Source organism: Trematosphaeria pertusa (genome assembly GCF_010094035.1).
Source record: "Trematosphaeria pertusa strain CBS 122368 unplaced genomic scaffold BU26scaffold_1, whole genome shotgun sequence".
Taxonomy (NCBI): Eukaryota; Fungi; Ascomycota; class Dothideomycetes; order Pleosporales; family Trematosphaeriaceae; genus Trematosphaeria; species Trematosphaeria pertusa.
Genome location: NW_022987212.1, coordinates 4,308,766 through 4,333,828, shown reverse-complemented (window position 1 = coordinate 4,333,828; position 25,063 = coordinate 4,308,766). Strand labels below are relative to the sequence as shown.

Below are 25,063 nucleotides of genomic sequence, written 5' to 3'. Positions count from 1 at the left end.
GCTGTTGCGCGTGTTGTTCTATCCAGAGAGTTCCACGCCGTGAGAGCATTCCAAGGTTGTTCACTGTTGAGAGTCACGTTCGATCACGTGACCGCGCTAGCTCTAGTGTATACACAGAGCTCTCAGCTCTTTTCAATCACAATGTTACACTCCACTTTGTTACTTCATGGTAACGTCATCCTTTTCCAAAAGCAACCTAGACTCCATATGAAAACGCTGAACAAAGCGGGCAGGATAATTTCTCCTTAATTGTTCGATCCCGCGCAGTTTGTCTTTGATCAAACGTTTTCTCCTACCTTCTTTTATGCTTGCACAATTGCGTCGCCTGCAGAGCACCAACTCGCCGCGGCACTGCTGAGCGCTTGAATTGTCCTCGTCTCTCGATCAGATGCTTGATCTTAGATCATCGTGAACTCATAGAACAGGACGTTTGCCTACCGCGATTGTGCTCGTAGTCGTTCACGACTACCTTGTACCTCTCATTAGACTAAACATCTAAACGTCCATAATGCTACATGATATCAACCAAGGCTCCGAAGCTTGTCTCTTAGCCAGCTCAGGTTCGGGTTTATACGTCTAGAGAGGGCGTAGCTGCGGCTGTATATTCCATCCTCTGTGCTTTATTTTAAGCCACGGTACGTCCCTCCTCAGCGAGCCACGAGGCGAAAAATGACAGCTTGTCTATTTCTGCTAGCCGCCGTCGAGGGCGGAGCTGGCTTTGCTTCGCTTACTGCACAGATCTGGAAGCAGCCGCGCGAGGCTGTCGTAAGCCACAACACCAAGCGAGCAGTTGTGCAGCTCGGACTCATCTCCGCGATGCTTAATCAATATCAGACATCCCCTGCGTCGAACCAACCATACAATGCGGCCTGGATACAGTCGTCGCATTCTTCGTCATTGTACGCGAGTACTATATTTGCGAAATGCTATACCTACCACGGGCGACGAGACTCGAAACGACGTTCCATACTCGTACGTACTTAGGGGACGCGTACGCTATTTTCAGCATTGCGGAAGACTTTCTCAAGCGAATACTCAAAACAATAGCGGGTCCAAAAGTTCATCTCTGTGGTGCCGATGGTTCTAGCAGAGTCAGAATGTGGAGACTCGTCAGTCTAGGCCACGGTCGTGTCAGGCACGACAATCCGGCAGAGCACAGTAAGAACTTTGATCACTCCACAAGGTAGGAATACTCTCAGCATCATTGCAGTCTGGCTCTGCGAATCATTCGACGTTCTTCAAGTCATGCTTAACATGTCCGTTTCAATCTCATACAAAGCCAATTTTGAGCATCACTCCGAGATACATGCTTGATGGCACAGCATGCAAGCCTGTCGTTCCACTCCAAGTGGCCTTCTATCATCCATTGCTTCGCAACACGAAAGGACACCTTTTCGTCCAACCCGAGTACGCCCCTGCGGCGCGCTCAACGCCGCGTCCTACACGCCGCACACAAGGAGCCACAGTCTGAGGCACGCATGGGGCGTTGAACCAGGGGAAATTACTATTCGCCGCAGCAGCCAAATCCGCGATGGTATCTCAATTAGATTATAGCAATATTCCCTCATTCAACGTTTCCACAACTCCACGAGACATCTGAGACAGCACATCTGTCCCGGAACCACATCCCTCAGCACCAATCTCCCGCATTGCGGTGGTCTCATATTCGCTTGGGGCCACAAGCCATTCCGTTCCTGTTCCAGTCTTCATACCACAACGCCTGAGCTTCGAGGCCCCTTCTTTCATTCCGCTCAATTTCTCGCACTACCATAGCCAGATCGCTGGCTTCCCGAGCCCTGTTTCACAGCGCACGGTGGAACGACTCGATCGCTCTTGCAAATTCAGGTCGTCTACATGGTGGCTGGCGGCCTCGTCGGAGTCCGACAGAGATGCTCCGTCGATCACGAGCTAGGATATCGCCCGGCCCCCATCAGGACTCCCGTATACTTAACGCAGTGATTCGATGGGATACTGGATTCAAGGCGGGCAGTTCGCCTACTGTGGTGGACGCTCTGATTCGACGGGGATGCCATCGCGATGTACAGCACAATAGCACCCACGCTGTTGGAATCGTCGTCTACTTCGAACAATGCCTTTGTACGTCCAAGTCTGTCTATACTCCCAACCGGCGCCCGACCCTTGCTTCCCCGTATAACCGGTTCGCAATCTTGCTGCTGTAGTGGTAGTCTCACAGCACAATGCCACAATGCCACAATACCACCACCTATCTCCCTACTTATCCATCCCGCCCACTACCGCAATGTCTCAGCCACAAGCTCTGCATCACCATGGCAACGGGAATCGGACTTTTGGTGATGTCTAGAAGCCTGGCCTGGCCTGGCCTTCCGCTCCGCAGTGAGACGCAAAAAGTCCGAAGCGTCTGGGCAAAAGACTGGTGACAAAATCTCCTTTGAGCATCATCCATGTGAGGTGCGAGCGTTGTGAAGATGAGCTAGTCATGCTCTGGTCTTTGTGGATTAGGAAGCTCTATATGCATTAACCGTGGCCGGCGATCTGATGGTCGCGCGTGCCAGACCCGTGGACAGTTGACACGCACGTGTGGGTGATTGTAAGGACGAAAGAGTATTTGGGTGCGGTTGCCTCTAGCCATATGGCTCGGCTCGACGCTGAACTACCTCTTTTACCGTCTTCTAATCGTCTCCAGCTCACACGAGGGTTTTCATCCATCCTCCCCATCTGTCACTTTGTAGACATCATACAGGGTCAAAGTAGTTTCATTCCATACACGCAATCATTACAAGCGGCCTGTGCCTCCACGCAAGCGAGAGCGTCTACAAAAAAAGGCTAGAACGCAACCGCCGCTAATAAGCCAAGCGCACCATCCTCTGCCATTTCTGAGAGAGCTCCACAGGTATCACATGTCCACTGAAATCCATCCTCTAGCTCATCAACAACCTACACACACTCCCAACATTCAGGCCCCTTAGATCAGCATAATGCTGCCCCACGCCCAAAAACACGACCGGAATGCCCGTAGCATGCACCATACTAACCAACGTGCCCACCATATCGCCCACGGTATCGCACTTGCTGATCACGAAGCCATCTAGACCTCTCCCAGGTCCAAAGCTCGCGTTGAAGTTGCGCGCTTGGGCAACGGCATCCGAGCCTACGAGCGCCTCACCGACCATCAAGATCTTGTCTGGTTTGGCGAGCTTTCCGAATTTCTCGAGAGAAGACATAAGACGCTGGTCGTTGTGCCTTCGGCCTGCTGTGTCAATGAGAACGACATTGAAATCGTTCTTCGCTGCGTAAGTCACGGCGTCGGCAGCGATATTCGCGGCATCTTTGCCGTATCCTTTCTCGAAGATATCGACCTCGCCTCCCTCGCGCTTACTTAGCTCCTTGAGATTCCGCACGTGAACGCCCAGCTGCTCAACAGCGCCGGAGCGGAATGTGTCTGCAGCAGCGATGAGCACACGGTGGTGGTTCTGCAAGAGGAAGAAGGCGATTTTTGACAGATTTGTAGACTTTCCGACACCGTTCACCCCGACGATAGAGAGGACATATGGGCGACCGGAAGCGTTTGTGGTCTGGATTTCGCGGAGGAGATCCAGAGATGAGGTAGGTGTGAGAATCTTGGTGAGGGCCTTTTCCATGGAAGTGCGGATGGTAGATTCGACCGCTAGCAGAAGTGTCAGTCAAGTACTGTTCGGGATAGAAGGGCTCACTCACTGGTAAACGAGCTCGTCTTCAGGCCCACGAGATCTCGTTCCACGCTCTCGCACAACCGCACTGCAGCCTCTCGAGCGACATTCTTCTTCAGTAGGTGCTCCTCCATGCCCTTTAAGGGCTTTGCGAGGTCTTCCTGCGTCAGTGTCTTCCCGCCAACCACGTTTCTGAAGAGTCCCCCTATCGCACCCAAGCTAGATCCGACAATTCCGCCCGATGATGTTGAGCCTCCCTTCTTTGCGTTCTGTTCTGATATTATGGCATCCATCTCCTCATCTAAATCCTTCAGCACAAACTGGTTTCCAGACTTGCGGCCCCACGTCTCGGGCTTGATCTCCTCGAGAACTTCGTTCTCTGAAGCGTCGTCTTTTATGTCTGTTCGTGAATAGTCTAGCACCATGGACGGATCCTCCTCTTCAGCACCGAATTCTCCCCACACTCTGTTTCTCTTGGCCGAGCTCTTGCCTTTCCGCTTTGCGGTAGCCTCGTCGCCTGACGATACCGGGGCCGAGTTCACAGCCGCCGCCTTCTTCCTGTCTCTTCTTGAGAGCTTCCCTCCGGGTCTCGACTTCCCAGTCACTAAGTGGTTATTCTGCGCAGGTGTGGTCGGTCTCGACGTATCAGGGGTAGGAACTGGAGTCGAATCCACCGACGTATCGTAGAGCGGCAGTTGGGGTTTGTGTAGAACAGGCGGCTGCGGCGCGTTCTCTTCCGCACTGTCATTATCGGTGCTCGGAGGGGTGAGCTTCACATTCGGCGCGGTAGTTGACGAGGAAGCGGCATCGCTCTGGCCCTCCAGCTCTTGGATCTGCCGCTCGAAATATGGCCCGAATTTGTCGCAGTTTACCACGCTGGTATGCTCCTTCTTCAACTGCTCGCCATAGAGACCGACAAAGAGTGCGCGCACGTTATCGAGGAGCCTGTCTATCCAGGTCAAGTGCACGAGCGATTGGTACACGGCCTACACCATGTCAGTCCACCGTCTCGACGCTGCGGAGCCTGAATAGCTCCAATGTAGCCACGCACCACAAATATAAGCCCCAGATCCTTTGCAGCCGTCCACTTTAGCGTATAACCCTCCTTCCTGTATGTCGGTTTCGAGCCCGCATCCTCAGACTGTGGCTGTATGCGCTCCTCGATGAAGACGTCGCGGATGAGGCTGTTAATGATATTCGCGCCGACGGGAACATAGGTGCGCGACCACAGCACGACACCGGACGTGGTCAGGATCTCGAAGGTATCCAACATAGTGCCGCCGAGCGAGGGGTGCGAAGGGAATCGTGCTTGAGGGGTGAGCGCAAGAGAGGGACCGGCCTATGACGAACGAGCGTCGGCGGGCGGGCTTGGCGAAGCCAGATCTGCGCGGCAGCTCACCGAACAAATGTCGCTGCCTTTGACCGTCGCCGCTGCTGCTGACCTGGCCTCTCAATTCACCATACCGCCTCTTCTTTCGCTTCTCAAATACATCCCGCCGCATAACTATTACCACTCTTTCCGCTTGACGACACACTATGCAGCGCCCAGCGTACAACCCGCCGCCAGCGCACTCTCCTCCGCTCCACCATCCCGTTCCCCAGCACGTGTCTACGGTCCCGCAATTACGGTCGCCTCCTCCACCGCAGCCGCCTTCGCAGCCTCAGAGCGGATATGGATATGGACAGCAGGGAGCACCAGGGCAGCCGGGGGTGGGGGGATACAACACGCACCCGGCGTTTGGAGGCTTCATAAACGACCCGACAGCGCAGCTGGGATTCCAGATGGGCAAGAGTGCGATGCATGCCGGACAGGAGTATATGGAGCAGAATGTACGTCCGCTATTCTTACGGCGGGAGTCTCGACACGCTCCTGGGCATTTCATTAGGACCGCTTCCAGCACAGAAGACTAACCTCCCCAGTTCGGCCGCTTCATCAGCGTGTCCGCCCTAAAACACTACTTCAACGTCTCCAACTCCTACGTCGCCTCAAAACTCTACATCGTCCTCTTCCCCTGGTGGCACCGCCCCTGGTCGCGCCAGCAGCGCATGTCCAACAACGCCCAGGACGTCTACTACCTGCCCCCGCGCGAGGACATCAACTCGCCCGACATGTACATCCCCATGATGGCGCTCGTGACGTACATCGTGCTCTCCACGCTACTGGCCGGCCTCCGCGGCGCCTTCCATCCGGAGTTGCTGGGCTACACGGCAACGTTGGCGATCAGCGTCATGCTCCTGGAGATCCTGACGATCAAGCTAGGCACCTTCCTCCTCAGCATATCCTCGTCCTCGCAGCTCCTCGACCTCGTCGCGTACAGCGGGTACAAATTCGTCGGCGTCATTGTCTCGCTGCTCCTGTCCTCGTTGTTTAGCCACCTCAACTTTGGCGGCGCGTGGATAAGCTGGATGGTCTTCCTATACTGCTTCGGCGCCAATGCGTTCTTCCTCCTGAGGAGCTTGCGATACGTGCTACTTCCCGACCAGAGTGGGCAGGGTGTTGGTGCGGGGGCCGCGGGATACACGGTGGCGCGGAGCCAGAGGAACAGGAGGACGCAGTTTTTGTTCGTATACAGCTACGTGGTGCAGTTCGGGTTCATGCTCTGGCTGAGCATGGTTTGAGGCTTCTGGGCTAAGGCTGGCATTAACTTACGAAATGACTTTGGTAGAACGGCATCACTGAGGACAGAAAGACGGGTCGCGGAATGGATTGGTCGACCTCAAGGGGCAGGAACGACGAAGTAGAAAGGGCTTGTATTTGTATCATGCATACTCGGGAATGGCGCCTGTAAAACAGCGCAGCATAGCGTTCAGTATCCTCAGGGCTCCTCCGCTGGGCAACGAGGACATCACATCTAGATCCAGGAACCGCAGAATAATCAGCTGAAGTATCACGTCAAAGCCTCCATGAACTATCTACGCTACTTACGCACTTCACCCAATAAACGTACATCCTTACACAGCCATACTCCTCTTCCCGATTCCATTGCCTTGCCGGACAATATGATGCACCTGACCCAAACATGGAATACTGCAAAACTTGGATTCCATAGCGCAGTACCAACCCCCAAGCTCTGACGAGCCACTCGGAACGCCAAAAAAGAAAAAAACCACATATGGAATGATAGATATGACTAGTAGATAGAATGAGCAAGAAAAGAGGTTTTCCTAAACTCGTACATGCGGGTAGGGGTGGTGGAGGAGAAGAGGGATATGCACAGGGAGGTGTAAAGGATGCTTAGGAAGTAAGCGTGTAGGAGGCATCTATGTGCCCTTTTTTCTTTCTTCTTTGAGTCCGCCTTTTATTGGCTGTCGACTTCTTCAGTGTTTGCAGGCGATGGCGCTACAGGACACCTTCCCACATGCCAGGACCTTCTCGTCGGAATGTCTGAGCAGCTTCGCTTCCACAGCAGGTGCGCTTCTTGCCATAGTCCTTCTGGTACGGAACTCTGCATTCCGGCACCGTGCGCTTTGGGGACTGCAGCCCCTTAGGCCCGGTGCACGACGAAGGCGTCCGGTCACCAGAGAGGACGAACGACTGCGCGATCGAACGATCAGGAAGGACAGTCTTCTCTCCGCGAAGGAAGGACGTAGAGCGGGAGCTGTGAAGCAGGTGACGAACGTTCTGCTGGAGGTCGACGGAAGATCGGCCGCGCTTGCGACTCGCCTTGGAGGCGGGTACAGCAATGGCAACCGGACTGTCGAACTTTACTGGCGTAGCTTCAGAATCATCAATGTGGAAGCTCTCCAGGTCTGGCGAGGACATCGGCTCGCTGGGAGCGTATTCGTACTGCTCCTTGCATTTTGACAGCGCCGGATAGGGCAGCCTCGCGCTGCGGCACGTCGCCAATCGGGCCAATTTGGCCTGATTCGGCGCCCAGCCAGCAGATGAGACTGATGAGATTGATGAGGCGCGTGAAGAGCGAGAGTTGTCCGTAACCATAGACTCTGGCGATGATGCCGAAGACGTGGTGGACAGAGCCAGAGACGGACGTCGGCTGGGGAAGTGGTAGGCTTCCAACCCATTCCGGACGCTGGGGTTGAACTGATCCACACAGCTGCGCGCCAACGAGGAGCTTTGTGCCTGTGCCATGGCAGAGCACATGGACGGCCGCCTTGGTCCAAAGGCCAGGACACTCGCTGCAGGAGTGTTCGAGACCGTGGACTGGGGCGTCAAAGAAGGCGTAGGCAAAGGACCCAAGCGAACAAGAGATGGAGTGGGTGGGAGGAGATCCGGCTTCGGTTCGAGGAAGCGAGGCACCCTGTAATGGCTGGGAGTCGGCGTGCTGTCCTGCGAACCGAAAGTCTCCGCGATTGGGGAGCGGATAGGGTATGAGCTAACGTGGGACTGTAGTGTGGGCCTGACAGAGGTAATTGGTGTTTTTGGCGCAATGTCGACGATATCCAATTCCGGCGTCAACCTCGGGATAATGCATCTCCAAGTGTTTGGAAGGCAACCCCCAGGAGACGGTGGAGGGTTTGTGGGCGTGTGCTTGAGGACAATCTCCTGCCACCTCTCCCAGATAGGATCCGTGATGTGGAGCTTCCAGTTAACAGCCGCGAGGAAAGCCATTTCGTTGGTGTTGATCTCGCAGACCTTGAGCCCGGAGATCTTGCTCCACGCGCGAGCTGAATAGTTGCGGTCTTGCAAATATTTTGACGCGAGGATGAGAGCGGCGAGGAACATGCGCCGCCCGCACTGCAGAGCTCGTAGTGAGGCCACATCCTCGGGCTGCTCCATAGTGAAGTCATGCTTTGGCACATGAGCCTTGATCAGGATTAGGTAGTACAAGGCAACTTGAAGCGTCGAGTAGCTTGTACGCGATCGCCGCAGCGTCTCCTGGATAAAGGTGCGCAGTGGCAAGACTCCACGGCCAGAAGCAGTTTCGCAACGACTTGACGGATCTGACGTTGGCCAAATGACTTCAACCATCTGCGTAGCAGAATCTTGAAAGAGATCAATCAGTAAACGGAAATAGAAGCAGGCAATTGTCTATACTAACCAACAAGGCAATCAACGAAATTGACTTTCCGGTCGCATTGCCGGACCAGCTGAGGAGGTGCGCGTTGGCTGAGCGTGGAAGAAGATCGGCGAGGATGCTGTCGTTGCTCCACTGGGGCAGCGACATCGGTCCGGAGAGGAGGCAGTACCCGCTCCGCGGCGGTCTCGCGGCATGCCGAGGGTTGGTACTGCGGAAAGGTGCTGACTCGACTAATCGGCGCAAAGGTAGAATAGGCGATGGGATCGACGGCAGCTGCGGGCGGAGCTTGCCGTGTCCTTGAGGTCCATTCTTCAGGCTCCCATCCGCTGGCAGCCGACTGTGCAGAAGCGGATGTCGAGTTGGATGTCTGAGAGGCGGCGTCTGAAAAGACTGAAGAGGTGGAAGAGGAGGCTGATGAAGAAAGAGATGGGGCGTATGGATGACTTCTTGAAGAAGCAGTGCCAAGGAAGGAGGGAGGGTATGTGTCAAGGCTCATGATGAGTGGGAGGGTTACGCGAAGCAACGCCCCTAAAGAAACAGTAGGTATTAAGGAGTGAGTGGAGAGGGGGTGCACCTTGGCGTTACGTCTCGAAGTGCTAACCTCGCGGTAGACCTTGAGTCGTTAAGGCAAAGTGCGGTCGGGTGGTCGTGGTGTGACAGAACGGAACCGGGTAGACAAACCGTACGGAAGTAACCCTACGTCTTTGTCGTATGATTTTCGGGGATCCCAAATTCAAATCTCCTTGGTTTGCTGCGTCTTCGGCACTGGATGCCTTCTTCGATCGAGCTATCTGATGCTACGCAGGATTGTGTGGTGACTCGTGATCTCTGCAAATGCCGAAGCCGAAGACGGAAGGGAGCTGCTGGAAACGATTTGGGGGCGATCAAAGAACTATAGGGGCGATTGGCGGGTTCGCGGGGATATGCGCTATTCGAACAGCTTTGGGGTGGTCGAACTGGCCTCCGAGCGATATCAGAGAGACTCCAACCACCGTCAGCCGCAAATATCACCAAAACAAGACCTTCAGTGAGACCTGTCCGCAGTGCACTCCGAAAGATCGGCTCCTTTGATAGCTGGCGCTACCGCAAAAGCTCGAGGGTCCGAAGGGATGCGGCGATCTAGCAAGCGAAGCCTCCGTTGATGAAGGCCTTGTTTCCGGAAGCAGCAATGGCGATATATGGGCGACGAGTGGCTGGAGTAGCGGAGACGGCGGTGTACATGGCGACTATTTCTTTCGATGTAGGAAGTGTTCTAGTTTGGCGACGGCCTCAACGTGGCGTCACCAGCCGGAAGCAGCTTCTGGTATCGTCGGAGATAGGGTCCGTGGGGTTTTGAGGATTATTGGAGAGTTATTATCGGTGGTTGGGACATAGAAAGGTTGCTGGAGGTTCGGGGGGGTAGCGTCGTTAGTCGCGGTGGAGTGGCGGTCGGACTCGGTGAGGGAAACGAGGCTGCAGGGCCAGCGAATCCGGAGATGGCGGTGGGAGGGGGTTGTCGACGAAAATGCAGGTACGGCCAGAGGTTATAGAGGGCCGAGCGATGAATGACTGACTGGTTTGATGGATGAGTCTTGGGCAAGGCTCCAGCGAGCTGTGGCAACACGGCGGGCGCGTTTGCGAGACAAAGCTGCGGGCTGGAGACAAAGGCGGCAACAAACGGGAGGAGCGGAGAGCAGGGGGCGACGGTGACTCCTGAGAACAGAGCGACGAGGCAGCTGCTGCGAACTCAGATGAGGCCCCAGGGCTCGCGCGGCGGTATTGAGGGGACCATGATTGCAGACTTGGGATGAGAGCAGCAGCGTCAGGGCTGGGGCGCGGTCGACTATAATGGCCACAGCGCTGGGCAGGCCGGAGCCCTCAGCGGTGGTCCGTGCCTCGATGAGTCGAACAGCTTGCCACACCCGTTTTTCGCCCACACGGCGGCGATGCTGGCGCCTGCGACGCTTGCTATTTGCTGTCGGGCCGCCATTGCACGCTTGCAGCCGATCGCATCGCCCTTTGCAGCGCTGGTGGAAGCCGTCGCGGGCGTGCGCCTTCGCAGAGAGCCTGCCGAGCATGCGACGGGGTGCGCTGCATCGCTGCATCGCTGCATCGCTGGGTAGGCTGCAAGCTCGCAGGCCCGCCCGCCCAGACACTGCCTCTCCGTCCGGGGCTCAGCGCCATTCCAGAGGGCCTGAATTACGGAAGCAGGCAGGCCCACCAAGGCGCTTCGTGCCCGCTGGAGCTGGCCACAGAACGCGCCCCTTCAACGCGCACGCTCTCATCTCCTTTCCCACAGTTTGCGTGTCATCGCCCGCCGGCGGACTGCCTCCTCTCAGCCCTCCCCGCTCCTTGATTGCGCATGCTGCGAGGAGTCCCCGCTGATGCCAGCTCCGCCAATTACCACGATGCTGTTAGCTCCATCGTGCCGCGGGCTGCCTGCCGCGTATTGGCTGTCTCCTTTCGTGGCTCCGAGACGGCCGTCCGAAAGCGGGCCATTTTGCTCCCTGAGCCGTGTCAAGCGGCCCTCTTGCAGTCATTTTGCGGACATGGCTGCCTCGATCTTCAGCCTGGCCATTGGCCGACGCGACCGCTATCTCAGCTCGGACCGCCTCTGTATTGCGGCATTCATCTATCTGGATGTCCGGCTTTCATCATCATCAGCCCAGATTCGCATCGTTCCACGGTGGACTGAATATGACGCTGCGAACGGCAGCACGTAAAAAACTCGGTCGGTCACGGCGGCGGCCGTAGCCGTGGGGCCCAGCAGTGTTGGGGCAGAGCCGTGTTGGGTGGGCAGAGCATCGTGGCTCGATGATGACACGCAGCGTGGGCTCCTGCACCCCCGAATGCGTCGCATCGAGTGAGAAAGCCCGCGAGTTGCGACTCTCGCTCTCCCGAGAATTACCCCCAGGTCAGCGGACGCTCCTGCTCCCCACGCGCAGAGATTTCTGTGTGCTTCCAGAAAGCCACTGCGCTCGCCACGACATCGTAAATCGCCTTGCCGTGCTTCGCAGTCCGATGGTCCGACTGGTTCCGGCAAGGAAAATCGCGGGCTTGGGCTGAGTCAACAGCACCACCCCCGAAGACGGCACTTACTCAAGGCATCTGCGGCCAAGCATCGTGTAGGCAGACGACCCTCGGAGCACTCAACACAACAGCGCCTCAACCAACAAAATCCTGTCCCGTCATCGTGACCAGCCAGAGGCTACCATCGGCACCCAAGTCTGCTGACACCGTGACCATCCCGTGCCGCTTCCGCAACGCGGTTGGAGCCTGTTGCTTTCAAGGGGGTGAGACCGAGGCTAAAGATGAAGGCTGAAGAGTCATCGTTGCCTATTCCTAAATAAATAATATGTCAACCGGTGATTGGAGGAACACCAGCAGCGTGGCACATCTATTGGAGAGGCAGAAGCTGTTCGAGATTGCCTCGGGCATATGAGACGACAGTAGGTATTGAAGCCATATACACAACTATCGTCTAGGAGAGCCAGAAAGCCCATCTAAAGGAGCAATGTAGCATCTTTCCGCGAGAAAGCGAGAAAGGGGTGGAATGCGCTGCCGTGTCTCACTCGCACCTGTACGTGTGAGTCAGAGCTTCATAGCTCCATAGCTCCATAATGCCGTACTCCACCTTGTCGTTAACCTCCCGCTCTTTTGAATTTCCCGCCCTCGTCAAGCTCCCGAGGAGTCTATCACTGAGGCGCCGTCGAGATGAAGGGGCACTGGCCGACGCCCTCCTGCTCTCCGGACTTGAGGATCTCTTTCGCAGACGCGCTTAGAGCAATATTTGGATGAGAGATCTTGCTCTGTTCGCCGCTCTCAAGAGGATGGCCTGAAACCTTCGCCGGAGGAAATGGAGCTGCTGCCTCCTGGGGATTCGGGCCTGCGAAGGGACATCCAGTACCCGCAACCAGCTTGTTTGGCCCAGACTCCTGGGTAGGAGTTTGCACAGGCTTGACCGAGAGATCAGTCATCTTGCCATTCAACGTCTCCAAGGGCCGTGGCCTCTGGTCGATCTCGACTTTCTGCTCGCTGTCTATGGCTTCGCCGGGCGAAAGACTCTTGTCGACGGCTTCTTTCTTGACGACACCGTTCGGAGCGATCTGGCGGAACATGTCCATGGGATCGAACCAGGTTCGGACAGACTGGAGTTGGATTTTGTCGTTGACTGTGGCAACGGTAACTCCTTGAATGTCGATGGGACCGCCATGGGCTTTAGCTGTGACTTTCTCGCCCTTGCTGTTACGACAGTTGGTAAGTGGGGCGGTGCACGCATGTTGAACGGTCACTTACTTGTTGAACCCTACATAGTCGTTCTTCATGGCTCCCCAGTGTCGCCACCTAAATGATACGGTTGGTGGGCCACTGTAGACCTCCAGTACCTCCCACGCGAACGTCGGCATCATCCTCTTGAACGTTTTGTGACTCGACGCAAAGTCGGAGTACTCGGGGCTGTAGAACTCGTTGGGAGCGATGATGGCATTGTATGTGCCCATCTTGAGCATGTGCTCCGCACCCTGCGGCTCGGACCCATTGATCGCAAAAGAGTAATTCTCGTGGTCGATTGTGCGCCAGTCGGACAGTGTGGGCTTGAAGGAGGCTTCGACCTCCCAGTTCTTGACCAGATTCTGAACGAGCTCTGGAAGAGATCCGGCCTCATGTGACATAGTTTTGGCTGGTGCTCAGGTCAGTCGCCAGAGAAATTCAGCGGTTCTCGGTGTCGCAAGTACGAGGGCGCTAAATCGGTCCAGAGACACAGAAAGCACAGGGGCGAACCGGAAGTCGGCTTACTCTCCGCAAACACCTTCCTGGTCTTGGAGTAGTCGGGCGCCCTGCCATATCGCCATTTCGCCTGCGCATCCTTGAGGACGGCATCCGGGTCGGTCAAGTAGTCCGGGAGCGTCGGTGCCGGCTCAGTCGGTGGTGCTTGGGTATCGGCGGCCGCCATTGTAAAAGTGGTCTCGAAATGTGGTGAGGTGGGGTGAAGTGAGAAGAGCAGAACGAAGGAAGGACCGGCGTCGAGGTTTGTTTATGTAGTCCACCCGATACGGAAAGTGCTAGGGTGAGATAAGTAAGAGAGGGACCTGCGGTTACACGAAGTGAAGGAAGGTAAAAACCATGGCCGAATGTAAGCAAGCGGAAGAGACGGAGTCCTACGAACTTCTCGACAGTCCAAGTCGTCGGCATTATATAACAGGTCTGCGGTGAAACGGGGGCCACAGACAGCCATCTCAGACGCTCGACCGATGCTAAACTTGCGTTGAGCTTCAGACGGATCGAGCCGTATGTGCGGATCCGAGACCCTGAGAAGAGGCCAGATCCACGCACGTAAGGCCAAGTGTGGCCACGTCGTACGGCGCTTGGGGTGCACATAACCCGACGCAACCGCCTATACGCGCCGGATCGCTACAACTTGTGAGTTCTCCATCTCCATAGCCAACTATTGATGAGCCTGGGCACGTCAAATTGGCGAAACAGAGCCTGCGATATCATTTTGACCTGCTTCCAACTCCTGGACTAGTTGCCCCACAGGCAATGGCAACGTGCAATACGACTTGGCGGCACAAGTGTGCAGAAGGAGATAGCCAGAATCGTGGAAGCGGGCAGACCGGGTGGAAGACTGTTCCGCGGCAGCACCAACGCTAGTCGACCGTGTTAAGGGTGGACGAGATCTTTGGTTGAGCATCCCGCTGAAACATGGGGTCCCTTGAACATGTATGCCAAGGCCCAGAGGCGTCAGGGAATAGCAAGTCGAACTTTACAATATCGCTTGTTTCGGGGTGTAAAGGTGCATTGCTGGTGGAAGCTCCGGGTTGCTCTCCGTCTCCACCTACTAGGTACCCGGATGGGCTTTCCGTTGTTTGTCACGAACGGGTACAGTGCGATAGATGAAGGTGTGGCAACGTGATCCTAATCGTCGTAACAGATGGGGCAGGAGACTCCACTTGAGAGGGTCGGCCATCGCAACTAGCCCAAGGAAGAAAGCGTATAAACTTTACAATCCCGTTCCTGGTCTCATTCTTGTCTTGCACCCCTCGGTGCGCTGTTGTTCGCTGCAAGTTGTCAGCTGCAGGGTAGAGGGCGACAATTCCGATATGCCAATCTACCACGTAGATCCAGCTCTTAATCTCTGCATTCACCTCAAGCCCTCGGAAGCCTTCAACGCACTGGCGATATCTCGTCGAGCATGGAGTAGAGCACCTTGACTCCTCCGCACGGTATAGCGAATGTGGAGTGTTCTCGTCCCGAACTGCTCGATGCTCATAAATTCATGTCGGTTTGTTCGATTGAACTCTATCGTGCTTCGAATACTATCCCGCCTGCACCAGTGCCGCACTTGCCTCAAGTTTCTCGGCCAGGGACAGGACAGCAAGCTATTGATAACTCTTGCATGCATGCCGATCGCTCTAAGGCTCAGACGCTACTGTCGAACCGTCGCCTCGACCCGCCTCGCATTCGCACCATTCGCAGGGCCGACAGCTCCATTCAGGCACTAAGTCCACAAGCTTTCGCAGCAAATACCTGAGATACTCTTGCGAGTTAGTGGATAGGCTGGTGAACTGACCGAGAGAGCATGCAGAGGTGTGTTCAATAGAGTGAGTAGATTGGCTGATTCACAATGTTGACGGTCTTCACATGGAGGACGACGATGGGCACCTGGGCAAAGACCACTACATGTGACTGCCAAGTTCAAATGACGTAATGTTTGTCAATCCCAGCCTTGATCCCAAACGCACATCACCGACCTTCTTTCGACATCGTCTTCTGGCTGCGTAGCGCAACCAGCGTAACTGCTCTTACACGTCACAATGGGTCGCCGGCAGCGATTGATCAGTACTTCGATTCTACGAGCGATATTCAAGCCAAATCCCGCGAAGGACTCCGACAAACGACCCTCGCTCCTCGCGCGTATATTCGCCTTCTTCCAAGTGTTCAATCTCACTCTTTCGCGATATCGTGCCGCACTTTTCAAGAAGCTAAGAAACGAGATATGGCAAATCGAGGAAGAGGAATACACTGAGTCATTCCGTTCGCCTAGCAAGGGGAAACGGACGGATCTCGTCGCTGTGGGAGATCTAGGATATTCAGGGTCGGTAGGTTTGCTGCGGTGTGTCTTCTATCGCTCGAGCTGAGGTCCTTGCAGACATTTTTTACGACACCAAATTCGAAGTTCCTTATCAAGTCTCTGCCGCGGCATTTCGAGCAGTCATTCTTCCGTACCCGACTCCTCTATCCCTACGTTGAGCACATGGAGCTCAACCCCACGTCCCTCCTAGTGCGCATAACAGATCTCTTATACTCTCCCACACCGACTATTGGCGCTGCGCTCGGATCCGCCCCAGGACATCACATCATTATGGAGAATATTTTGTATGGCAAGTCCAGCTGTGCGAAAGATGATCAAAAGAAGTGGGAAACGTATGATCTCAAGCCTAACGACTACTTCTACCCCGAGCGCGACATCGCCGGCGGCAGGCTAGCACCGGAAAGCGTGAAGGAACGCCTGATAGACGAGTTCCCCGACAAAGTTCGCGTGACAATCGACCAGAAGGAGGAACTCGTCGCCCAGATATCAAGGGACACTAAGATTCTCCAAGACTCGAATGCGGTGGACTACAGTCTCTTCCTCGTCCGATATCCTGCATCGATGGCTTCGGCAGAGAACAGTAAAATCCCCGTTCCGCCCGGGAGAGGATCGTCATGGCGCACCGGCCTTGTATCCCGCGACAACAAATGGATCTACCGTGCCGTTCTCCTTGACTTTTTCTGGGCTAAAGATGCGCTCCAGGCGCAGGCGTTGACTGGCTTGGTCAACTCCTTCAATTTTTTGAAATTCGGCAAGGACCACGGCCCAATGAGCATTACCACGACGACCGACGAGTACAGATCGAGATTCTTGAGCATGGTTGAGACCATTGTGGAGGTTCCAGATAGTACGGGGCGACCAGCCGGAGAAGTGCGGAGTCCGCCGCCTGAAAGCGCTGGGCAGGCATGAGCTCAGCATTGGGCGTTCAACTGTTTCCATTTGGGTGCTAATTGGGCGAAGGAGTTTGGGATTCTGTAAGCACACATCGATACCCAGGCGGCTAAAGATTGCTTTTCATGGTTTTACGCTTCTGTTCTTAAGTGGCAACTCATCCATCTCTCTGGCTTCCTCGATTCTGCGCGCAGCCCTTCATGTTTGAAACCGAGTGGATCAGCACGCTAGACACGTAGGCAGTCGCAACCCCCAACAATCAGCAGCACATGATCCAGCTAGTGGACAGGATGGCACCTAGATGACAAGTCCATTGAGATTGTCTAGGGCAAGAAGAGTCGATGCTACCGTTGGGCGGGGGTTTCAGCAATATCGATGTGGTGGTATCTCGTTCGGAGCCTCCTGTTCACGGTTGCGGCAACAAACCATGGCGTGGCACAATTATGCAAAGTCGGGTGCGCGTGTAAGCCGCCAAGTGAACGTTGGACTACATGCAATTTGGAGAGGGTTGACCTTGGACATGGCCGAGCTTGATGGGGCTGGGAAAGGCGACTTGCTGACGACATGAAGACGTTTCATGAACCTTGGATTGCTGATGCATTCAGCACAAGAGTGGGCTATTGTGTTATGTTCGACATGGTTGATATTGGAAGGGTCGTTCTCTGATGGCGGTGAAGCTGTGCCTTGAAACATTTCGTCATCGGGCATTAATCCGTGGTCCGTGGTGGCTTGGGCGAAGCTCACGAGCTAAGTCTGCTGTGGGGAAGACACGATGGGGACACGAGCACAGGGCTCTGGCTGCTAAAAGAGCCCGGTTTCTGCAGCCATCAGCAGGGTCCGCGATGGTGATTCGAAAGCCGGCAGTAAAGCGTTTTTTACGGGTCCCACAAGTACCCGACTGGTCGTTGCACGCTGGGCTGCGTCAGAAGCTTGGAGGATGCAAGTGTCCACGAGATCAACAAACCCCTGGGGTGTCTGGAGTGTTCCATCGCAGTCGCGTCTAAGAGGGAGCAGAGCGAAAACTCTGACGGCAATTACTGTGGGAGATGTGTATGAGCGACCCCGCGGAGAGAAGTGCTTTTGTGCCGCAGACGACGTGTCGTTGGCCGGTTGACGATCTTGGTGGCATTTTCCGGAGGCTCTTTCGTGAGAGGCCGTGCGGCCAAGCGGTGAAGAGGCCAACCGGCAGTGCCCTTGCGCAGGCCTCATTCTAGCCAATGGGCGGCCGCGTCATTTTGCCTTTGCCGTGCCATTTCTGTCTGCGCCAGGCCCGGGAGTTGTTCTCGAGCGCTGCATGACGTCAGTAGATCTCACAAATCTTAACGCGCCTGCACATATGCCACGCAGCGCGAGGGCCCGGGCGAGAGCGCAGCTGCCCACACCCATCGTCACTTCGTTTCCAGACTCGCCGGCGGCAAATCCATAAAACTGCCAGTATTCCCACTGCGCCCGCCATAACTTCTTCCCGCATATCCTCACCACCACTTATTGTTTACACTCGAGCCCCGACACTACACTACTCGATCTTCTCTCCGCCGACCACTCACACGCTATCCCTCTTCAGGCTCCTCGCGCTTCACCGGCGCCCGCTGCTCGCCAATCACAGCGGCCCTCCTACGTCAATCAACCGCCCGCCACTCTCTCAGAACCAGTTTTCAGCCCTGCTGGGCGCCCTATTGAAAGATGGCTGCGTTAGCGTTCAAAGCGCTGCACTACGGCGCAGACAGGCTTCCTGACAAAGTCTGGGAGTCAATCCCAGGTGGCTTCTTTACGCCGCCAGAGAAGAAGAAAACGAAGACAAATCGCAGGCCGATCAGAGAGAACCGCTACAGGAGCGAGCAGAGGCAGAGCGACCGCGGCAGACGCCGATCCCACCGCGAGCGAACCCCTCCGACCGACTACTCCGACTACAGTGGCTACGACGATACCGACTACGAGAAGGAATACAGGCGCAAAGAGCGACGCCGCCGCGCAAAGAGCTTGGGACGTAGCATCAGTCGCAGCTTGAGTCGTAGCCTAAGCCGCGGGAGGCACAAGCAGCGCAGCGGGGACTCGGACGGAGAGTACGACGAGCACGCCCAGATGGATCGCGCAGAGCGTGGGCCTCAGTTCCCTCCTCCCCCTGCCTCCGAGTACAGGCCCTACAATCCGCAGGACTATGCCCCTCCGCCTGGTGCTGCAGCATCGGCCGCGCCAGCCGGATACGCGTATCCCGACCCATACGACCGGCGAGCATCGTCCGCCAGGCCCGATTATGGGTATCCGCCTCAGGTAAATAATGCCTTTCGTCCTCGAAGTGCCACAGCTCCGTCTGGGTCTTCTACGTTGACATCGCCAAACTCGTTTCCGTCGAGGTTGACGAGCAGGCCTCCTTCAAAGCTGTCAACTGCTTCCCTCCTTGCCTTGCCATCCCCTACCCTAGACGCGCTTCGTAGCGGCTCTCCGCTTGGCGCAAATTTCACGCCATCCTATGAGCCGCCTTTGGCGGCAGTGCTCCATCGAACAACGACTAATTCCCCTCAGCCAACATCTGCTACCGCAGCGCGGTATACACCAGGAGCTGCGTATGCTCCATCTCCTGTGAACGCTGCTATGGCGCCGCCGCCGAATCCAGGTTATGCTCCCTACAATCCCGCCGACTACACGTCCCCAAGTCCAGGCTACAGGGCGTCTGGGAACGCTTATCCATCGCCGCCCCCGTTCTACCGGCATCAGTCGCAGTCTCAGCCCTCTTTACCCCGGGACCCGTATCCCGAGGTTCAGACCCAGCTCGCCGTCTACGACCAACCTCCGAGCCGCCATGGCAGTACCTCCTCCTCGCACCGTTACCGTAAAGATGACGGCAAGCATCACAGGGCAAGGTCTGCTGGTCATCATGGTCGTTCTCGTAGCCGCGTTACTGATCAGTTGCGCGGCAGGTTCGAGAACCTTGACCTGCATGATAAAAACCTGGCGGCTTCGGTGGGAGGTGCGTTGGCTGGGGGGTTTGCGGGCAGACAAATGGGACATGGGACGCTAAGTACTCTTGTAGGAGCAGGCATCGGCGCGATCGGCGGCAGGGAGTTGGAGAAGAAATACGAGAAGTAAGTGGAGAGCGTGGCATGGGAATGCTGGTGCTGATGACGGCTGGTTCGCCGTTGAGTGTCATACTAATCCGGTTGCTTTTATTAGGAAGAAGACCGCGCGCGGAGCATCTCAACAAGGAGAGCGGAGCCGAAGCCGAAGCCGGCATCGAACCAGCAGACAGGACTATTCTAGGTCGCCATCCCGCGACAGACGCGGAACCGATCGATATGACGATTCAGACGGTTATAGCGAGTCCGGTTCAGACGGCCACCATCGAGCCGCAAGGAAGAGGCGCGGTACCAGTAGACGCGATGCGGACTTCTAATAGTACCTGGAAATGCCGGATCAAAGGCTTGTTCATCCATTTTCTTTACGATACGGAAGGGTAGATTGGGTCTCTTTGCATTCTTGTATGCACAACGAACGACTCACGACAATGTCCATTTTTCACGAAGCACAATTTACGAAGGACGGGCAAGGCGCATCTAAGAGTGGATCGGGAGGCTGTTCTATGCGGTTTCCTGTTTGGCACATTGCATCTGCTTCGGGATTGCACGGGTTCCTTGCAGCCTTCATGTCACGGGAGGCGGCTCTCTTTACTCAAATATGCAAGCGTGTCATCGGAGCCACTTCCGATGGTCACTGGTAGCCTGAAAGGAACAGGCTCGGGCGGAAGGTTTTCAGGAAGACATCTCATAAACGAGCTACGGTACACTGCGGTACACTGCAATGAAGTTGAATTCGAATTTGGTGAAGTTCTATCTGTTATGCTGTTGAGCCTTAACCCGTAGTGCACAGTCTGGATTGCCGTATCTCTCATTAACTACTGCTTTAGCACCCCACGTGCGTTCCCGCTGTGGGCCCGAAGTGCTTGTTTCAAGTTCTAGAGAAGCTAGATGGAAGCTAAAATCCACCGGGGCATTTGGGAAGGCTGAGCCAAACTGCAGGCCCAAGCGCCTTGCCTGATCTGCAAGGTATTGCGAGTGAATCCCATGGTTTGGTATGCAGCTGTAGCGGGGCTTGTAAAGGGTGAAACGGAAGTGCATGGATGTGTGAGGAGAAACATTGGAACCTTCCAAGGAATGGATGGGGGCACGTGATGCCATGTACAAGAAGCGCCCCTCCCTCCTCTTTTCCTGTGCCTGCCAGATTGCTGCAGTGAAAACGCCCGTAGGATCCCGCAGCAAACGGCAACGCCGTGCATCCGGACTAAAACGTTACCAATTCGCAACCCGTAGCACTGCCACTCGCTCGTCTGGTTGACCCACCTCAACACTACCTCAATTTGTCCGTATTCAATACAATTATACGCCGGAGCGAGCAAACCGCTATTCGACCCGGTAGCAGCCGACGATCCTCTGAAGCCCTCCAGGCTCTCCAGACCCTCCAGGCCCTGCAACAACACCGAGCAGCTCTATTCCGTTTCTCAACATGCCCCCAGAGGATCCATTCGCCGCCAAATGCTTCTTCCTCGAAAGCTTGCCGCCCGAGCTCCGCATTCACGTCTACGAGAACCTCCTCGTCGCGAAGTGCCCCATTCAGGGCCCAAAGGCGCGGAAAGGCGCTAAATACGGTCTTGGTCCCACTGTGCTGAGAGCCAACCGCCAGATCCATGACGAGGCTAAGCCCGTCTTCTTCGGCAAGAATACGTTCTATGTTACTGCTATCACTGAGGAGCCGGCCGGTCGCTTTGAGCCGCCGCTCCTGCCGAGTCAGCTGCCTTTGGTGCGCCATTTGATGATTGACTTGCTGTACTTTCCGGAGGCGGAGCCTGGGGCTGCGGCGTATGGTAAGCCAGACTATTTGTTATGCCCACTCCATGATGTCCACTGACTGGTTCACAGTCGCCTCCCTGACTTCCCTCCTCACTACATACACCGCCCCCGTTGAGGTCCAACTCCGGACCCTGCATCTCACGGCCAACATCCCCGCCTCGTCCTCCGCCGAAAAGATCCTGATCTCTTTTATCAAATGCGAACAGAACCGCTCCTTCGCACAGACGCTCGCTGCTCTACCACTCAAGCAAATTACCGTCAGCTTTGAGTCCCCGGACTGCTACTACCGCTGTGTCGTCCAGCCCGCAGTGCTATGGGAGAAGAGCCTCCTGCTACTGGCTTGTCAGGTCATGTATTCCCAGAGCCGGATTCGGATCGCTAAGATGCTGAGTGTGTTCGACGACGCGAAGGTTGAGGATGAGGCCGAGAATAAGAACGAGGGAGAGGGGCGGACGGATTTGACGCCGTTCATTTCCTGGGCGGGAAGTTCTGCCCTCGGGCTTTTAGGGACTGATTAGGCGTGGATATGTAGAGGGAATCACGCTTCAGGTGGTGAGGTAAGAAAGAGGTGTCCCGATGCCAACGCTGCAGAATTTGATGGATCTTCGTAGGAGAGACTTCCTAGTCGACACGGACATGATCGGCTCCTCCATACGCAAGTCGCAGTGCCGGCGTTTATTCCAACTTCACCATATCGCGAAATGTCAGCTCAATATCTGTGACCAGATGTCCATTACTCTATTCTGCATTCCGCACTTTCGAATCCCAACTGTCCAGTCCGCCATGCGCATGTCTACCAAGACGTAGCCGAGCGGCAGCAACACCTATTAACGCGCAAGACCGCGATGGCGTTGACAACCCAAATTATGACAAGCATTCGCTCCGCTACTCCTCTAGCTCTATAAGCTCGCCGTTCTCTTTAGCTAGCTCGGCCTCAACGAGCACTTGCTGGCGGCTCCTAAATGCCCGGAACGGCAACGAGACCGAGCGCGTGGCCTTGTTAGAGCTCGACGCCGCAGGCTCAATGTTGTTCTTTCGGCCAAAGATAGAGGAGGTCTTGTTTGTAGTGCCTAGGACTGATGACGAGTCGTTGCGAACAAGGTACCGGTAAGGCGATTTCGGGGAACTCGATGCGGCAGAGTAGGCGGATTGAGAAGCGGATAGCGACTCCGGGAGGACAACACCCTTCTTCTCTAAGAACGCATCGAGATCGTCGATGATGTCCTCGGCACCGATAAGACCGTGGTCGAACGCCTCGAGCGTCCTGGCGATTTCGCGGTACAAGGCTTCAGCCATAACGGGCGGAAACGCATTGCCGATCTGCTTTATCGCTTGAGTCCGGCTACCCGAGAAGCGGTACTTAAGATGAAATGTCTGCAGCAGACTCATCTCACGCGCTGTGTATCGACGCGTGCCAGAGTAGTGGTAGTTCTCACCACCGCTGGTCGTAACGCACCCCTTGAGGAAGCTGGTATAAGGATTATATGGCGTCTTGTTCTTTGGCTTTAAGTCTTGTGGTCGATGGTACTCGTCGTTTAGCGCACGGTCGCCAAGGCGCTCAAGCGGTTGCAGAGCATCCGCGACGGAGACGAACCGCTTCAGACCGGTTGCTCGGGTACCGTGGGTGGGCTTCGGAAACGGTGGAAGGGGAGTACCGCGCCTGCAACGGTTAGCATTGAACATCGAGACGAACTGTCATGCTTCTTACCTCGCGGCAATGATGAGGAGGCGTTTACGACACTGCGGCAAACCGAAGTCGGACATATCAACAAGGGTGTATCTTAAATCGTAACCTGCCCGAATGATGTCGTTCATAAGCAGCAGAAAGTTCTTCTTGTGCTCCGTAGACGTCGCGAGACCGAAGGTTTGCTCCAAGGTGGCCACCCTAGGCTTGCATTTGGCAAGGATCGGTCCAACGGTGTAGATCGCCTCGTAGTTAGCTTGGTCATTTGGGCCATCCCAGGTGCTGTATGAGAATAAGCATGTAATTCCGTTAACAGAGAAGTTATACTTGCTGGGCGGGCGACCAGTAACAGCACGGAGGTGAGAGGTGAAGAATGTCCACCTTCAACACTCCTTTCGTTGCCCCTTTGGGTGGAAAGTTATGGGCATCGCAATGGAAAGGAAGTGCACCGCAGTGATTTCGTCCATATGCTTCGATCGCAGCTTCGTCATTGTCGAGACCCCAAGTCACGATGAGGCCGGCTTGCTTGGCACCCTGAGACGCTCCACCGGCGCCACAGAAGCAATCGCCGAACGTATAGCGAACCCTCGTTGTTGGAAACTTCGGTCGCTTTGGTGGGGTCGGCTGCTCCAGCAGTTCGATGGAGTCAGAACGTGCGCGTCGCTTGCGTTTCGAATTCGCTTCGCGATGACTAACGATCACGACGTCCCCCTCTTCCTCGATCGAGATGGAAGTGTCTCGAGAAGATTGTGATGGTGACGCAGAAGAGGAAGAAGGGCGAGCATCTGCCTCGTGGGAGTACACGTGCCGCACGATCCCACCGTAGGGCTTGCCGTTCTTGTGGATAACGAGGACGTTGACGTGGCGGCATACAAGGCGATTGTGGTGGAAGATGTGTTCTTTGACTTCTTGCTTTGTCTTCGCGTGGTAGAGGCCTGCGTTGAGGTCGTTGCGGAAGCTGAGCAGCGGATAGGGTTTGTCCGTGAGAACGCAATCGCGTATCCTAAGCAGGTCCTTGACGGGAACATCGATCATCCCTTGTATGAAGGGAGATCTCGTGTCATGCTCATCGACGTGGAGAATCATCACCAACTCATTTGTCTTCCCTACGCCATAGTCAGTCTGCACTCTGCGAGATTTCGGTGACACGCCCACAGTCGAATATCTGCCCGTGATACTTGGTCCGCCGCAACCGGAATCCTCGCAGTCGGACCTCATCAGTCTGAACGTTGCGAATGATGTGTTGGACGCGCAGAAAGTCGCCGCTGTGCAACTGGTCTTCCGGGCGCTCTGAAGGATCTCTCAGCTCCCACGTGCTGCCAATTTTGATGACCGCGCCGTCGGTCAAGATTTGCTCTTCCTCTTCGAGGTCTGGGAGACGTATGTGGCTGTTCTTGAAGACTTCCGATGAAGGACCCTGCTTTCCGCGTGAACTGGGACTGGAGCTCGAATCACTCGCGTCCTCGACATCTTCAATTGTGATTACTTCGTCCCCGCTGCCATCCGTGTCTTCATTATACTGGTTAGCGTGCATCTAAGCAGCTCGGCGAGCTGGAGGGGTACGCACCGTAGTCCAGAAGCTCAACCTCGTCGGAGGAATCCGCAATCACTTCTGTGTCATCATCGTCCGAGATGAGGACGAATGGATTGCCCCTTGGACTCGCCATACTTCTCGCTAGACCTAGATGGAGAGCTTCCATGGGCGAAGGCCGTCGTGCGGAGGAAGAGCGTCGACGTTGAGAGCGCGGAGAGGTAGGGCTGAGAAGAGGGGGAAAGAGAGGTGAAGGGTGGACTTTTATATTTTGTCTGCCGTGGCCCTTACTGTGGCATTTTAGCGTGGGTGGGTCATTACACAAAGTGAAGGAAAGACGCAGCTAGCCGTAATTTGCGGTGAAGCTAGTGAGACTATAATGGTAGAGGTGAAGGTGGGT

At 55.5% G+C, this 25,063-nt stretch overlaps 9 protein-coding genes across 9 annotated transcripts; 5 read left to right on the top strand and 4 right to left on the bottom strand.

Moving 5' to 3' along the window:
- Positions 1–2,718: 2,718 nt before the first annotated feature.
- On the bottom strand, positions 2,719–4,997 carry BU26DRAFT_446475 (P-loop containing nucleoside triphosphate hydrolase protein). Its single transcript, XM_033824623.1, has 3 exons — positions 4,720–4,997; positions 3,697–4,654; positions 2,719–3,646 (listed from the first exon to the last, which is right to left on the bottom strand). The coding sequence occupies exons 1-3, from the start codon at positions 4,939–4,941 to the stop codon at positions 2,901–2,903; spliced, it is 1,926 nt and encodes a 641-aa protein (XP_033692192.1). The 5' UTR covers positions 4,942–4,997; the 3' UTR covers positions 2,719–2,900.
- A 76-nt stretch (positions 4,998–5,073) lies between these two features.
- On the top strand, positions 5,074–6,430 carry BU26DRAFT_37980 (YIF1-domain-containing protein). Its single transcript, XM_033822563.1, has 2 exons — positions 5,074–5,498; positions 5,589–6,430. The coding sequence occupies exons 1-2, from the start codon at positions 5,205–5,207 to the stop codon at positions 6,285–6,287; spliced, it is 993 nt and encodes a 330-aa protein (XP_033692191.1). The 5' UTR covers positions 5,074–5,204; the 3' UTR covers positions 6,288–6,430.
- Positions 6,431–6,894: 464 nt separating this feature from the next.
- On the bottom strand, positions 6,895–9,312 carry BU26DRAFT_37939 (uncharacterized protein). The gene is made up of 2 exons (XM_033822557.1): positions 8,669–9,312; positions 6,895–8,612 (listed from the first exon to the last, which is right to left on the bottom strand). The coding sequence occupies exons 1-2, from the start codon at positions 9,141–9,143 to the stop codon at positions 7,009–7,011; spliced, it is 2,079 nt and encodes a 692-aa protein (XP_033692190.1). The 5' UTR covers positions 9,144–9,312; the 3' UTR covers positions 6,895–7,008.
- Positions 9,313–10,572: 1,260 nt separating this feature from the next.
- BU26DRAFT_499725 (uncharacterized protein) lies at positions 10,573–11,349 on the top strand (the record flags this gene model as incomplete). The annotated part of the gene is made up of 2 exons (XM_033826428.1): positions 10,573–10,745; positions 10,926–11,349. 2 exons carry the CDS (start codon positions 10,573–10,575, stop codon positions 11,347–11,349), a joined length of 597 nt encoding a protein of 198 aa, XP_033692189.1.
- An 876-nt stretch (positions 11,350–12,225) lies between these two features.
- On the bottom strand, positions 12,226–13,833 carry BU26DRAFT_37899 (uncharacterized protein). Its single transcript, XM_033822549.1, has 3 exons — positions 13,406–13,833; positions 12,923–13,304; positions 12,226–12,868 (listed from the first exon to the last, which is right to left on the bottom strand). Exons 1-3 carry the CDS (start codon positions 13,575–13,577, stop codon positions 12,322–12,324), a joined length of 1,101 nt encoding a protein of 366 aa, XP_033692188.1. The 5' UTR covers positions 13,578–13,833; the 3' UTR covers positions 12,226–12,321.
- Positions 13,834–15,438: 1,605 nt separating this feature from the next.
- Positions 15,439–16,625, top strand: BU26DRAFT_412377 (SAICAR synthase-like protein; the record flags this gene model as incomplete). Its single annotated transcript, XM_033822966.1, has 2 exons — positions 15,439–15,723; positions 15,774–16,625. 2 exons carry the CDS (start codon positions 15,439–15,441, stop codon positions 16,623–16,625), a joined length of 1,137 nt encoding a protein of 378 aa, XP_033692187.1.
- Positions 16,626–18,053: 1,428 nt separating this feature from the next.
- BU26DRAFT_37797 (uncharacterized protein) lies at positions 18,054–19,852 on the top strand. Its single transcript, XM_033822542.1, has 3 exons — positions 18,054–19,468; positions 19,526–19,575; positions 19,639–19,852. The coding sequence occupies exons 1-3, from the start codon at positions 18,291–18,293 to the stop codon at positions 19,692–19,694; spliced, it is 1,284 nt and encodes a 427-aa protein (XP_033692186.1). The 5' UTR covers positions 18,054–18,290; the 3' UTR covers positions 19,695–19,852.
- Positions 19,853–20,738: 886 nt separating this feature from the next.
- Positions 20,739–21,966, top strand: BU26DRAFT_575704 (uncharacterized protein; the record flags this gene model as incomplete). The annotated part of the gene is made up of 2 exons (XM_033834362.1): positions 20,739–21,462; positions 21,518–21,966. Exons 1-2 carry the CDS (start codon positions 21,105–21,107, stop codon positions 21,964–21,966), a joined length of 807 nt encoding a protein of 268 aa, XP_033692185.1. The 5' UTR covers positions 20,739–21,104.
- A 289-nt stretch (positions 21,967–22,255) lies between these two features.
- BU26DRAFT_473920 (S-adenosyl-L-methionine-dependent methyltransferase) lies at positions 22,256–24,799 on the bottom strand (the record flags this gene model as incomplete). Its single annotated transcript, XM_033825484.1, has 5 exons — positions 22,256–23,108; positions 23,157–23,414; positions 23,476–24,238; positions 24,288–24,602; positions 24,700–24,799. 5 exons carry the CDS (start codon positions 24,797–24,799, stop codon positions 22,334–22,336), a joined length of 2,211 nt encoding a protein of 736 aa, XP_033692184.1. The 3' UTR covers positions 22,256–22,333.
- Positions 24,800–25,063: the final 264 nt, after the last annotated feature.

Excerpts from the sequence above, each read along its gene's own strand:
- BU26DRAFT_446475 (XM_033824623.1), bottom strand. The coding sequence starts at position 4,941 with ATGTTGGATACCTTCGAGATCCTGACCACGTCCGGTGTCGTGCTGTGG. Across the intron at positions 4,655-4,719 it reads ATCTGGGGCTTATATTTGTG|GCCGTGTACCAATCGCTCGT; the intron begins GTGCGTGGCTAC and ends GACATGGTGTAG. Across the intron at positions 3,647-3,696 it reads GAAGACGAGCTCGTTTACCA|CGGTCGAATCTACCATCCGC; the intron begins GTGAGTGAGCCC and ends CACTTCTGCTAG.
- BU26DRAFT_37980 (XM_033822563.1), top strand. The coding sequence starts at position 5,205 with ATGCAGCGCCCAGCGTACAACCCGCCGCCAGCGCACTCTCCTCCGCTC. Across the intron at positions 5,499-5,588 it reads AGGAGTATATGGAGCAGAAT|TTCGGCCGCTTCATCAGCGT; the intron begins GTACGTCCGCTA and ends TAACCTCCCCAG.
- BU26DRAFT_37939 (XM_033822557.1), bottom strand. The coding sequence starts at position 9,143 with ATGAGCCTTGACACATACCCTCCCTCCTTCCTTGGCACTGCTTCTTCA. Across the intron at positions 8,613-8,668 it reads TTTCGTTGATTGCCTTGTTG|ATTCTGCTACGCAGATGGTT; the intron begins GTTAGTATAGAC and ends ATCTCTTTCAAG.
- BU26DRAFT_37899 (XM_033822549.1), bottom strand. The coding sequence starts at position 13,577 with ATGGCGGCCGCCGATACCCAAGCACCACCGACTGAGCCGGCACCGACG. Across the intron at positions 13,305-13,405 it reads GGAGAGTAAGCCGACTTCCG|CCAAAACTATGTCACATGAG; the intron begins GTTCGCCCCTGT and ends CCTGAGCACCAG. Across the intron at positions 12,869-12,922 it reads GACTATGTAGGGTTCAACAA|CAAGGGCGAGAAAGTCACAG; the intron begins GTAAGTGACCGT and ends CTGTCGTAACAG.
- BU26DRAFT_37797 (XM_033822542.1), top strand. The coding sequence starts at position 18,291 with ATGGCTGCGTTAGCGTTCAAAGCGCTGCACTACGGCGCAGACAGGCTT. Across the intron at positions 19,469-19,525 it reads GGCAAGCATCACAGGGCAAG|GTTCGAGAACCTTGACCTGC; the intron begins GTCTGCTGGTCA and ends GTTGCGCGGCAG. Across the intron at positions 19,576-19,638 it reads CCTGGCGGCTTCGGTGGGAG|GAGCAGGCATCGGCGCGATC; the intron begins GTGCGTTGGCTG and ends GTACTCTTGTAG.